A 14,392-nucleotide genomic window follows, 5' to 3' on the forward strand; every position below is an offset into this window, starting at 1 on the left:
CATGTATATGTATTTGGAAAGAACATGAAAATGAGATTTTAAAAAACACTTCAATTATTTAATAATTTCTGTTATTATGGGAAGGATGAAGAGTAGAGATTTTCTAAGACAAAATACTTGAAAGGCTTTTTAGAAATTCACCTTTATTAAAAAGCCTTTTTCTCTTCAGTAGTTCCACACTTCATAACCCCATTGACTTCTGTAATTCACTAACATTGCTGAATGCTTATTTGAATGCTTTCCTCAGCTGACACCTCATTGCTGACTTGCTTAATGGATTTTTTTTCATTTTATGCAGGCACGTTGGTCTGTATACGCTACATATGGATATAAAACATAAAATTTTTATACATAGCCTAACATTAGCCATTTTGCATCACACATTAATAATTTTTTTTAAAATATTATTTATTTATTTATTTTTGGCTGTGTTGCATCTTCATTGCTGCGCGCAGGCTTTCTCTAGTTGCAGAGAGCGGGGGCTCCTCTTAATTGCGGTGCACGAGCTTCTCATTGTCGTGGCTTCTCTTGTTGCGAAGCACGGAATCTAGGCACACAGACTTCAGTAGTTGTGGCACACAGGCTCAGTAGTCGTGGCTCCTGGGCTTAGTTACTCTGAGGCATGTGGCATCTTCCCAGACCAGAGCTCGAACCCATGTCCCCTGCATTGGCAAGCGGATTCTTAACCACTGCGCCACCAGGGAAGTCCCTGCATCACGCATTGATTTGTGTGAGTGTTGCTGCTGGAGCAGTCAGCCTCTTTTATGGCATTATGTGAAATATTCCCAGGGAAGAGATCATTTCCCATCAAGCTTCATATGAGTTGCCAAGACTCTTAGATTTCTTTATAAATACTAATGCAATTATTTTTTTTGAAATTTTGAATTTTATTTTATTTTTTATACAGCAGGTTCTTATTAGTCATCCATTTTATACACATCAGTGTATACATGTCAATCCCAGTCTTCCAATTCATCACACCACCACCACCACGCCCCTCCACTGCTTTCCCCCCTTGGTGTCCATACGTTTGTTCTCTACATTTGTGTCTCAGTTTCTGCCCTGCAAACCAGTTCATCTGTACTATTTTTCTAGGTTCCACATATATGCGTTAATATATTTGTTTTTCTCTTTCTGACTTACTTCACTCTGTATGACAGTCTCTAGATCCATCCACTGACCCAGTTTTGTTCCTTTTTATGGCTGAGTAATATTCCATTGTATATATGTACCACATCTTCTCTATCCATTCGTCTGTCAATGGGCATTTAGGTTGCTTCCATGACCTGGCTATTGTAAATAGTGCTGCAATGAACATTGGGGTGCATGTGTCCTTTTGAATTATGGTTTTCTCTGGGTATATGCCCAGTAGTGGGATTGTTGGGTATATGGTAATTCTATTTTTAGTTTTTTTAAGGAACCTCTATACTGTTCTACATAGTGGCTGTATCAGTTTACATTCCCACCAACAGTGCAAGAGGGTTCCCTTTTCTCCACACCCTCTCCAGCATTTGTTGTTTGTAGATTTTCTGATGATGCCCATTCTAACTGGTGTGAGGTGATACCTCATTGTAGTTTTGATTTGCATTTCTCTAATAATTAGTGATGTTGAGCAGCTTTTCATGTGCTTCTTGGCCATCTGTATGTCTTCTTTATAGAAACGTCTATTTAGGTCTTCTGCCCATTTTTGAATTGGGTTGTTTGTTTTTTTAATATTGAGCTGCATGAGCTGTTTATATATTTTGGAGATGAATCCTTTGTCCATTGATTTGTTTGCAAATATTTTCTCCCATTTTGAGGGTTGTTTTTTGTCTTTTTTATGGTTTCCTTTGCTGTGCAAAAGCTTTGAAGTTTCATTAGGTCCCATTTGTTTACTTTTGTTTTTATTTCCATTACTCTAGGAGGTGGATCAGAAAAGATCTTGCTGTGATTTATGTCAAAGAGTGTTCTTCCTATGTTTTCCTCTAAGAGACTTACAGTGTCCAGTCTTATATTTAGGTCTCTAATCTATTTTGAGTTTATTTTTGTGTATGGTGTTAGGCAGTGTTCTAATTTTATTCTTTTACATGTAGCTGTCCAATTTTCCCGACACCACTTACTGAAGAGACTGTCTTCTCCATTGTATATCCTTGCCTCGTTTGTCATAGATTAGTTGATCATAGGTGCGTGAGTTTATCTCTGGGCTTTCTATCCTGTTCCATTGATCCATATTTCTGTTTTTGTGCCAGTACCATATTGTCTTGATTACTGTAGCTTTGTAGTATAGTCTGAAGTCAGGGAGTCTCATTCCTCCAGTTTATGTTTTTCCCTCAAGACTGCTTTGCCTATTTGGCGTCTTTTGTGTCTCCATACAAACTTTAAGATTTTTTGTTGTAGTTCTGTAAAAAATGCCATTGGTAATTTGATAGGGATTGCATTGAATCTGTAGTTTTCTTTCAGTAGTATAGTCATTTTCACAATATTGATCCTTCCAATCCAAGAACATGGTATCTCTCCATCTGTTGGTATCATCTTTAATTTCTTTCATCGGTGTCTTATAGTTTTCTGCATAGAGGTCTTTTGTCTCCCTTAGTAGATTTTTTCCTAGGTATTTTATTCTTTTTGTTGCAATGGTGAATGGGATTGTTTCCTTACTTTCTCTTTCTGATCTTTCATTGTTAGTGTATAGGAATGCAAGAGATTTCTGTGCATTAATTTTGTATCCTGCAACTTTACCAAATTCATTGATTAGCTCTAGTAGTTTTCTGGTAGCATCTTTAGGATTTTCTATGTATAGTATCATGTCATCTGCAAACAGTGACAGTTTTACTTCTTTTCCAATTTGTATTCCTCTTATTTCTTTTTGTTCTCTGCTGTGGCTAGGACTTCCGAAGCTATTTTGAGTAGTGGTGAGAGTGGACATCCTTGTCCACAATTACCTTTTTTTAAAAAAAACTTATTAAGTATAGTTGATTTACAATGTTGTGTTAATTTCTGCTGTACAGAAAAGTGATTCAGTTATACATATATATATATACATTCTTTTTCATATTCTTTTCTATTATGGTTTATCACAGAATATTGAATATAGTTCCCTGTGCTATACAGTAGGACCTTGTTTATCTCTTCTATGTATAATAGTTTGGATCTGCTAATCCCAAACTCCCAGTACATCCCTTCCCCACCTCTCCTCCCCCTTGGCCATCACAAGTCTGGTCTCTATGTCAGTGTGTCTGTTTCTGTTTCACAGATAAGTTCATTTGTGTCACATTTTAGATTCCACATATAAGTGATATCATATGTATTTGTCCTCCGTCTGACTAACTTCACTTAGTATGATACTCTCTAGTAGCATCCATGTTGCTGCAAATGGCATTATTTCATTCTTTTTTATGGCTAAGTAGTATTTCATTGTATATATGCACCACATCATCTTTATCCATTCATCTGTCGATGCACATATAGGTTGTTTTTTCTGTCGTGGCTGTGGTAAATAGTGCTGCAGTGAACATTGGGGTGCATTTATCTTTTCAAATTATAGTTTTGTCCAGGTATATGCCCAGGAATGGGATTGCTGGATCATATGGCAACTCTATTTTTAGTTCTTTGAGGAACCTCCATACTGTTTTCCGTAGTGGCTGCACCAACTTATGATGCAATTACCTTTTCGTTGTAAGTGAAAGTTTTTAATCTTTTGTCACTTTAATTCTGCTTATTGAGCTATAAATTCATTAGTACATCCATGCTACTGTAATATGATTGTACCATAGGTAAGTCTTGATCCCTAAATTATCCCAGATCTTCACAGTGAAAGTCATATCACTTTCCTTGCCTACTTATGGTCTTTATTACATTTTATTCCCCTAAATAACACTTTAAATTAATTGAACACATGTTTAGCCTTCTATAGAACATTAAAAACATTGAGCCTATTTTTAATTCCTGGATGTGAAGGAAAGTATACATCCATATGTTTTCGTATTTTATACGGTAGTCAAGTAGTTCTGAATTCAAGGGAGAATATCAGGCATGAAATATTTCTGTAATGTGGCTTAAGAGACATGTAGAAAGCATAGTGCAGTTCTCTCACACCAGTTGAACTTCTTTTTCATTTGAAATGACCTTAAAAGGCCTGTATTTTTTTACTTTTGAGACACCTTAATTGTTCTGTATTTTCAGAATTGTAAACAGGAGCAGTCCCTTGCTTTTCACCTCATTTGTTCTTGGAAATCACACTAGGGTATAGATTGTATTTTTTCTCACATGTATAATGAGAAGATTCACAGCTGTGAATACTAGCACATTATCAAAGAAAAAGTATAACTCTAAAACCCCATAGGCCATTTAAAAAGAAAAATTATTAGGTCCACATCAAACCAGAAACCATTGCCATCTTATAAACTAGGAAGCTGAGACACAGGCCATTAGACATCCTATACTTTCACTCATAGACCTAAGGGGCATAGAAAGGAAATTACCAGAACACTATGTTGTTTTTAATCCAGCTTCTTTTGAGAGGTACACAAAATTTTGTCCTATAAATTGAATTCTCCGAACCATTCTCTGCAAGTCACTTAGTCGATTTTGTGTGTGTGTGTGCGTGTGCACATTCCTTGCCACTTTATTATGTGCGGGTCCATGTAACCACTGCTACAATCAAGATACAGAAGTATTACACAACCTTAAGAGCTCCCTCAGCTACCTCTTTATAGCACACCCATCCTCTTTCCTCCCCTCAACAATCCCTGACTCCTGACAACCACTAATCTATTCTCCATCTCATCTATTTTGAGTAGAATTTCATTTTGATTTATTTATAGTTATTGGAGACTATCTCTTTGTGTAGATATTTAGGTTTGACATTATATAGACATAACTTAGTTTTGCTTGTGCTGACATTACCAGTTTCAGTGAGGGAAAAAACATTTTAGTCGATTTTTTTTTTTTTTTTTTTTTTTTTTTGCTGCGTTGGGTCTTTGTTGCTATGCGTGCACTTTCTCTAGTTGCAGTGAGCGGGTGCTACTCTTCATTGCAGTGCATGGGCTTCTCAATGCAGTGGCTTCTCTTGTTGTGGAGCACGGGCTCTAGGCATGAGACCTTCAGTAGTTGTGGCACATGGGCTCAGTAGTTGTGGCTCGCGGGCTCTAGAGCGCAGGCTTAATAGCTGTGGTGCATGGGCTTAGTTGCTGTGCAGCATGTGGGATCTTCCTGGACCAGGGCTTGAACCTGTGTCCCCTGCACTGGCAGGCGGATTCTTGACCACTGTGCCACAGGGAAGTCCCCCTTTTAGTAGATTTGTAATGGTGATTTTTTTTTTCCACAACAGCTTCAACTTCTTTTTGTTTTATTGAAATATATATTTTACAATAATGAAAAGAGAATATGATCAAAAAACAATATCTTTTGTATATTTTTATTTCAGGAAAATCCTGAATTTGATTTACATTTGAAAAAATATATAAAATGGGTTGCCAGCAGCACTGCTGAAAAGAATGCATTATTTCATGCATTTGGAAACTGAATCAGCGATATCTCCGGAAGAAATTGATTTTGTCAATGTTAGCTCACAGCTTTTGTGAAGGTAAAGTTAAATAAAAATGTATATGTAAAATCAGGTATGTCTGTAAGTGAATATATAATTTGGCATTACTCAAAGTATTTAAAACTCTGAATTATCTTTTTTGTAAAGGAATTTTAAGATAATTTTTCTTATTGCAGAAGTGATGCTGTTCATTATAGAAAACTGATTCATTAAATTAAATGAAAATCACTCATAAACTTAATCCTTGGAGATAACTATGCATTTCTATGCATACTGAAATGCTTTTTTTTAAATAAGAAATTTATGTTGCTACCTACATGCCTTTTCATATAATGTTTCATGAACATTTTCCATGTATTAAACACTTACCCCAACATTATTTTTAATGGCACCATAGTATTCCATTGTATTGGATATACTATAATTTTTTAACTAATCACTTTAAAAAATTTTTCCAATCTTTGCTTATCTTAAACAGCTCTGAGATGAATATCCTTGTAGCTGTACTTTTGTGTAGAGTGTAGGTGTAGTGTTAAGAAACAACTCTGGAGTCAGACTGCCTGGGTTTCAAATACTGGCTTTGTCACTTACTATAGCTGTGTGACCTTGGGTTACTCTATGTTTCAGTTTCTCATATGTCCGAAACAGAGATAATAATAATATCAACTCCATAGGATTGTTTTAAGGATTAAATTAATATATGAACATGATGAGAACAATGCCAGATATATAGTAAGAACTCAATTATATATTAACAATTATTATTCTATTATCAGGATAAAGTCCTAAGATGTGAGGTTAATTAGGGTATTTTAGATCAGTATGTCTTCAGGAATATTACTAGGGATTATTTTGTGTTATAAGACAAAAACTCTACTGTTAATTGTTGAAAACATACAATGAGGTTTTTTTCTTTTAAAATATCTTTTATGAAGACATACACATTGTGAGAAGATGGGTTCTGTGTGCCTTGGGGATGCAATTTTTGTTGTATTCTTTATCTCAAAGAAAGCAATTGAAGTAACAGCAGGTGGACAGAGTTGTTGCCCCTTTATTGAGAAAAAAAAAAAAGTAGATTTGTTCTAAATTATATATTAGAAAGAAAACTTAGATTTGTCCTAAGTTGTATATTAGCATTTCAAAATAGAAGCTTCTGTTCTGTCAAGTGAAACATCTGAAATTGCCAATATTCAACCATTTTGACCTATAAAATGGCAATTTCAGATGCTTCAGACTATTCCTTGACTTAGTCACTTGCCTCTGTCCTTTCTCCATTTTGTTTTTACTTAATTCCTTTGCTGTTTGGTTATCTATCTTTCTCTCCCTAAATGTAGTATTCTTGTCCATCACTTTATTAATTAGTGAGGCCATTACTGGTTTCAGGCTTGATGCTTGGAACTGGCAGAGGCAAGTCACATCTCTCAGGCCACATGCTTCTCCCTGCAGTGGGGCTGGCCTTGTGTCGGAGCCCTCAGGGTTGCCGTCTCGCCAACATTAGCCTCCAGTGTCTTGGTGGTTGAGTGTGTTGAGGGAATAACCTTTAAGAAATTTTTGGTAATTTTCCATGCTTTGAATAGTGGCTTAATTTGTTCTGAGTAGCTTTCTTTTTTTTTTTTTTTAACCATTTCAGGGTTGAACATTCTGATCAGTGAATGACTCATAAGCTTTCTGTTCTGTTTTTGAATATGATGTGTTTCCAGATGTTACTTATTGCCTAAGATGTATTTTAAACAATATATTTCATTTCAGTCAACAATATGGGCAAGTACATACCTACCTGTATTTACCTCATTAAGGAATATTACCAAAATCAATGAGAAGAGTATTGCTGTTTTTTGAGAATGAGGTGACTAGCTTTAAAAAAAGACAAGACATTTAATTTTTCAGGGCCTTAAATGAAGGTGTAGACATTTTTATTTTTATAAATATTACCTAATTGAGATCAATTTTAAGAATACTGAGATCCTTAAGGAGCTCATTTTGAAAATCACTTTCTATAAATTAGTAACTGTGGCTTTGGTTTTAATAGAGTTCATATAGTAGCTTTATAATGTCCATAAACTTGTTTAATGTTTTAACTGGACTTAAAATCATGGCCACTAACTCCCATTTTTAAAAAAAAGTCTCTAAGCTTTGGGTTATGTTAGAAAACAAATGAGAAATTATCAACATCTCCTTTTAAGAGCTAAGTAATCGTTCAAGTAAGTAAGACTGTTCATTGGGAATGTTAGCAGTAGCAGCTTTAGTAGTTTTTATTGGTGACAATTGAATGTTTCATGCTAATAATTGGGGCTTCTTAGTAGAATAAGGTTCTTAAAACAGGACTTTATTAGCAGTTGAAGTAGAGTGAAATTTTTGTTTGGCCTTTTCTTTTTCATTCTTGCAGCCAGATTTTTTTTTTAAATCTTTGACTTGAATCCTTAAAAGCCAGCTTGAACTGATAATCGTGTGTGTTTTTTTAAACTGCTTCCATCTTGTCCTTTCTAACAATTGTTTTATGACTAATCCATTGTGAGAGAGTGTCTGGGTAAAGGTTTGGGCCTTGAGTGAAAATAACTAGACTAACGCATGAGTCACAACCTGACCCATAAGCAATCCCCAGGAAGTGATCTGTTTCCCAGTTTTCTCCTCCAAGGACTTGGCAGTACTGTTTCATAAACGACTAAGAGAAAATAGAAAGATAAATGTATTTTTAGTCACTGTCAGAAAATGAATTAAAAAAATGAACACTGGAAATTTAGCTTCTTGTGGATATTTCCAGTTTGTAGTTGTATTTGACATTGTCTTTTAAGCTTCAAGTAGCATGAAGTTCGAATGAAATATGGGTAGTATTTTAAAATTTAAACCTGTGTACGTTTCTAGCCAGCTAATATTCTTTGCTTACTTTCCTCTGCTTTTTTCATACCTTTTTACTCTCCAGAACTGCCTAAAGTTACAGAAGGTGCGTAACACCTTTTCTTCTTATTCTATTCCATAGATTTTTATTACTTGACGTTGTTATGTACTGTTGGTTGCATACTTTATGAAATTGTGTGCAGGGAAAAGTATATTACTACAAAATCCATATGGTAATAAAAATCGATGATAGTATTCATTATTGACTTCCAAAGGGCTGTTTTATGGAAGAGAAAATACTTCTGAAGCAGTTATGATCACTTAAAATATTTGTTTACTTTTAAATATTTACTATGCAAGGAGCTGTACAGAATGGTTTAGGTATTCCCTGCCCCTAGTGGCTAAGAAGCTGTCACACATGACAGTTTACATTTCCACAGTGACTGTTTCAAAGGACTAGGAGCTCGGTGATGCTACTGTAAGGAACTCTGTATTTATATACTGTAATCTGTAATTGCCTGTACCAAAAGTTTTATCCCCCTCCTTTTTTTTCTGGGACATTATCTAAATCGGCCTAATTGCCATTCTTAAGAGTAAACCGTTTGTTACTTTGAATTAGGTGTTTTTTGTTCTAGGACAAATGAACATATGTCACGTAACACTGAATGCAAATATTCATTTTCATACAAAATAATGAATATTTCAAACATCTAGTGTTTGTGATTTTAACATGTCACATGAGTTGATGAAAATCAATGACTTTGTTTTGAGGTTTATTTAGGGGTAAAAATTATTTTTTTCATTTTACCTCTCTTAACCTCAAGATTTATATAAATCCCACATGCTGAGTGTATTCTCTCAAAAAACTGAACTGAGACATTTACCCAGAAAGCATCTCAGATTTGACCTCATGGTGTTTTGTTTTGAAGCAGGAAAACAGTTTAAATTTTTGTAATTTCACTCAGCCGTGTAGTTGTTGCTCTTCTTACTACAGTATACAGTTACTGAGAAAGTTTCTATTAGCTGATCTTTAGAAATTTTATTAACACATGTGAAAAATTTTTAAAGATAGAAATGGAAAATTCAGTTAATATTTTCAGTGCCCAAAATAAATTGTGAATTGTAGATGCTTTTTTAAAATTTCAATTGAAAGTTATTTGGAGAAAAAAACAAAACATAACAAAGACAAAAAGAACAAAGATAACAGAAGAAAATGTTACCTGGGGAAAAAAAGGGAAGCAAATTATTTTTCATGTGTCCTGAACTCATAATCATTGTTTTGTTAGAGCGACAGTCACTTCAGGTAGGGGGAAAGGTTAGTCTTGCACACATGCTTTGTTTCTGGTTTTGTATTTGTTTTATAGTTTATGTTTTGGGAAACTGTGACTAAAGCCTATTTTAACACAAGTCAGTGAATTAGACTGCATGCTTTTGTTACAATAATTATGTTAACACATGCAGTTCTTCATAATAATAAGGGTTTTTTTTCATAGATTTTGAATCATTTTTCCTATTTTTCAGCCACTAAATGTGACCTGTGCTTATAACTGACCTTACCTATAAGTACAGTGCTATTTTCCATCCTACTTTTTTTTACTACTTTATTTTTAATTTTTATCCTCTTTAAGAATCTGTTCCAAGTGGGGAAAATCAGAGTGTGACAGGAGGCGATGAAGAAGCAGTGGATGAATACCAAGAGTTAAATGCAAGAGAAGAGCAGGATATTGAGATAATGATGGAAGGCTGTGAGTATGCAATTTCAAATGCCGAGGCCTTTGCAGAAAGGTTGTCCAGAGAGCTGCAGGTGCTAGATGGGGTAAGCCTTTCTTGTTATCTATGATTAGTGATGTGTGTGTAGTGAATTGAGGAGACTGGTGATGTTCATATTTTACTGCCTGAGCACTTAAGCCTGGGTAGTGTGATTATTGCTGTCTTTCTCTATAAGTGCATTACCAGCTGCCATCAGTCTTTCACTGTTCTTGTTCAAAAGACAACCATGCCTAATAGGCCAATGAAGCCAGTTGGCTGAGGTTCTGGATTTGGGGAGCTTCTTGATTTGGGGAGCTTCTTGATTTGAAGTGATGGAAGTAAAAAGTAGCCAGCCTGAAACCAACTTGAGGGTTGATTTCCTCAGCCTCTGAAATACCTCAGAATAGTTCAATGCAAAAGAATAGCGTTTTTGTGGTTTGAAGGAAAGAAAAAAAAGGTACAGGTTAGAAAGAGAGAAATTGGGCTGAAAGAAGTGAATCATGTACCCAAAGAGAGCAAGATAGTGTGGTGAAAACAGAGAGCCAGGGGAAAAGGATGTTTGACTCCCCTGCTGAAATGTTTTGGAATAGACTCTATTCATTTGTATGCAAATTTCTAAGTTTGTATCTAAATGCACATCTTTATTTATTTACTTTTTTTTAGAAAGTAAAAAGCTGCAGGTAGCACCTCTGTTGTGAGAAAAGCCTAAAATGGGAACATTTGGGGGTTTTTTGTTTTGTTTAGACAAGGTATGCATTTAAGAAAAATCCTCAGAGAATAAAAAATATTTAAAGACTTAAAGAATGTTAAGGTACATGAAAGGTACAGAAGTTATGTGATTGAACTCAGGCCCAGAGATTACACGAACAGTCCAAGCTTACAAATCTATAAAACCCTCTGGAAGTAAAGCCTAGAAGAGACTTCAAGATGTTAAAGTAGAAATTGTCCTGGGTCAGTTCAAGCCCACCTCTGCTGCTTGATGTCAGTGAGTCTGAGCCCTGCTGCCTTTACAGTTGGGCTGCACCTACAATTGAGTTATTATGAATAGTGTATAAAATAACACATGTGAAATTATAGCATCAACTGTACAATGATACTCTTTGAATTCCTTGTCCAAATTTTTTCCTCATATTGTGTTATCTGCCTTCTTAATGTGGCTTAGTGATTTGTATTATCTTTTCTAGTTAATATTGCATCTGTGTTGCAAGTCATCATATTACTTTGCAGTTTAATTTTGGATTTGAAAGCTTCCATATTTCAGGCAATTCAGAATCAATAGTCAGAATCGTTTAGAAAACATTAATAAAGGGATGGTGGTTTGTTACTGCTTTGCCTCGAAAAAAAAAGTAGTCGCAAATGAAAGAGAAAAGAAAGAATACCATAGAAGGAGCTGTCTTATGGCAACAGGCTCTTCCACATCCTGTTAGTAGAAATGATACAACAGTTATAAATTAGTTCCATGAATTCTTCAAAGACTGGCATACTACTGCTACCCTCTTGACTAAGGTATTAACATAGATGATTCTGCTTTTGTTTAGGGTTTTATGTAAATATTACAGAGTATAGAAAATTTTTATAGCTAATAGAGTTGGAAGAAGTATCAGAGATGACATAGTGTAATGCCACTTAACTTATGGAAATGAGAATATACCATTACTGATGATACATTGTGGGGCAGAGCCCTACTTGTTCAGTCTACAGAAATATGCAATACTGAGGTATGGTCCCTAACCTTGATATAAGGGAAAGTGTACTTTCCTGAAATACTGTGTAAAAAAGTGGAATGTAAACACAAAATGATAAATTAGATGTTTAAATGTGTATGTCAACCTTTGTTACTCTGCTGTCAAAGAGATTTATCAATATTTCATTTTTATACCTCTTTTACACATTTGAAGAATACAAAGTATTACTTATCTTTTTAACTTTGTAGGCCAACATCCAGTCAATCATGGCCTCCGAAAAGCAAGTAAACATCCTAATGAACTTGCTGGACGAGGCTCTAAAGGAGGTGGATCAGATTGAATTGAAACTGAGCAGTTATGAGGAAATGCTCCAAAGTGTAAAAGAACAAATGGATCAGATCTCTGAGAGCAACCACCTAATTCATCTTAGTAACACTAATAATGTAAAACTCCTATCAGAGATAGAGTTCCTTGTGGTAAGCATGATTATAAATTACCAACAACAATTTAAAAAATCTAATGATAATATGTAAAGCCCATTTGTAAACATTTTCTAATTTCCTTAGGAGAGCAAGATTTAAAAATACTGAAATTCCAAAGACCTAGTAATAGGATTGAGTAAGCATCTTACCTGTAAATTTCCTGAAGAGTACATGTACAAACGGTGTATTTATATATATTCCAGAACCACATGGACTTGGCCAAAGGTCATATAAAGGCCCTTCAGGAAGGAGATCTTGCTTCCTCCAGGGGCATCGAGGCCTGTACCAACGCCGCGGATGCCCTTCTGCAGTGCATGAATGTGGCTCTTCGACCAGGTATGACAACAAAATCTGCCCAAGAACCTGAGACTAAGCCTGTGACTTAGTATAAAGCTTTTGACAAGAAGTGCATGGGGCAAGTGGTTTAGGGTTACATTCTTAGCTATTAAAACAAGTTTCACTTATTATCAAACATAATTCATATTAGCACTAAGAAATTTTTCATTTCAGTTCCTTCTGATTGACCATCAATGACTGGTTAACACCAGGATTTTTCTTCAGTACTGTCCATAGAACCTAGCACAAAGTAGATGACATAAGGTTTTGCTATGCCAGCAGTTCCAAAACTTGAGTTTGCATTAGAATCACCTAGAGCAGGGGTCCCCAACCCCTGGGGCTGCGACTGGTACTGGGCCGCGGCCTGTTAGGAACTGGGCCGCGCAGCAGGAGGTGAGTGGCGGACGAGTGAGCGAAGCTTCATCTGCCGCTCCCCATCGCTCGCATTCCGCCTGAACCATCCCCGCCACCACCATCTGTGGAGAAATTGTCTTCCACGAAACTGGTCCCTGGTGCCAAAAAGGTTGGGGACCACTGACCTAGAAGGCTTACGAAAATACAGATTGCCAGGTGCCACCTCCAGAATCAGTAGGTCTGGGCTGAGACCTTGGAATCCATATTTCTAACAGTTCCCAGATGATGCTGAGGCAGGACCACACTGTGCTATACTTTTTTTCCCTTTACCTTTCTTTTACAAAGCATACGAATAAACCAGTAAAACTTTGGGTTCTTCAAAACTGAAATATGGATACTGTTATAAAGGTATTCATTAAACATTGAGGAACTCTTTTTACGCATTAAATAAGTCAAAAAATGTTATGATTTCAGGCCATGACATGCTTCTGGCAGTCAAACAGCAACAGCAGCGTTTCAGTGATTTGCGAGAGCATTTTGCCCGGAGACTAGCCAGTCACCTCAACAATGTTTTTGTTCAACAGGTAATTTTATTTTATTATTAATACTGGCATGTTCCTGTAACCTGTTTATATATATATTAACTTAAAATTAATATATATTAGCTTAAAATTAAATTCCCAGAAAAAATTCTAGTGTGTTTAATTGGGATCACAGTATATTCCTGCACACATTTCTTTGATTTTAATATTTTTAAGTACATCTACGAACAAATATGCACATATTTTCTCGTAGATGTATTTGGGTCCTCAGTGGCCTCCTTAGGAAGACAGTCTAGTTCCTTTTAGCTAAAACTCCCTGAGTTTTAAATAACTATGCTTACATGTTGCATATACCATTTAGACATTCTTATTTATAAAAATAAGTCCAAACCTGTTAACATGTTTACTGTTTGGCTTGTTTTATTTTTCAGTATTTTGAATACTGAGAACTAGGACTTGATTCCATGTTTGAAGTGTTTCATTGGCTTCATGTACTTACATATATGAGAAAAATGACTAAGTCAGTTGTAAATTCCAGTTGATTTAATCTTATATAAACCCTTTGCATTTTTATATGGAAAGGGATGTTATAATTAAGGTTGTGGCAATGATAATAATGCTAATAATATTATTAAGGGTACCTTAGAGGGATTTGAATAGAAGGCATTTTAATATCTGGGCATTTTAATAAATTAGGTTTCGTATATTTTTCATCTCCTTTATTTTAATAGGGTTATTGGGCAAAAAAAAAATTGAGGGAAATTCTGTTCATCAGGAAATGCTGTCTGAAATACTAGATTCTTATTTTGTTTTCACTTTGTAGTATTCTAAAACAATTGTATTTACTATATTTTATTTCTGATTAGTTTACTCAGGCCCTTCTTCAAC

General features: G+C 35.3%; 1 protein-coding gene across 1 annotated transcript in view; it reads left to right on the top strand.

The window, feature by feature from the left end:
- Positions 1-14,392, top strand: part of EXOC1 (exocyst complex component 1) — a 57,840-nt gene that overhangs the window by 7,540 nt on the left and 35,908 nt on the right. Inside the window, 6 exon segments of the mRNA XM_032632558.1 lie at positions 5,402-5,474; positions 5,477-5,560; positions 9,985-10,172; positions 12,039-12,266; positions 12,476-12,608; positions 13,437-13,546. Coding sequence (XP_032488449.1) covers positions 5,402-5,474; positions 5,477-5,560; positions 9,985-10,172; positions 12,039-12,266; positions 12,476-12,608; positions 13,437-13,546 — 816 coding nt within the window.

Source organism: Phocoena sinus, chromosome 5, assembly GCF_008692025.1.
Source record: "Phocoena sinus isolate mPhoSin1 chromosome 5, mPhoSin1.pri, whole genome shotgun sequence".
NCBI lineage: Eukaryota > Metazoa > Chordata > Mammalia > Artiodactyla > Phocoenidae > Phocoena > Phocoena sinus.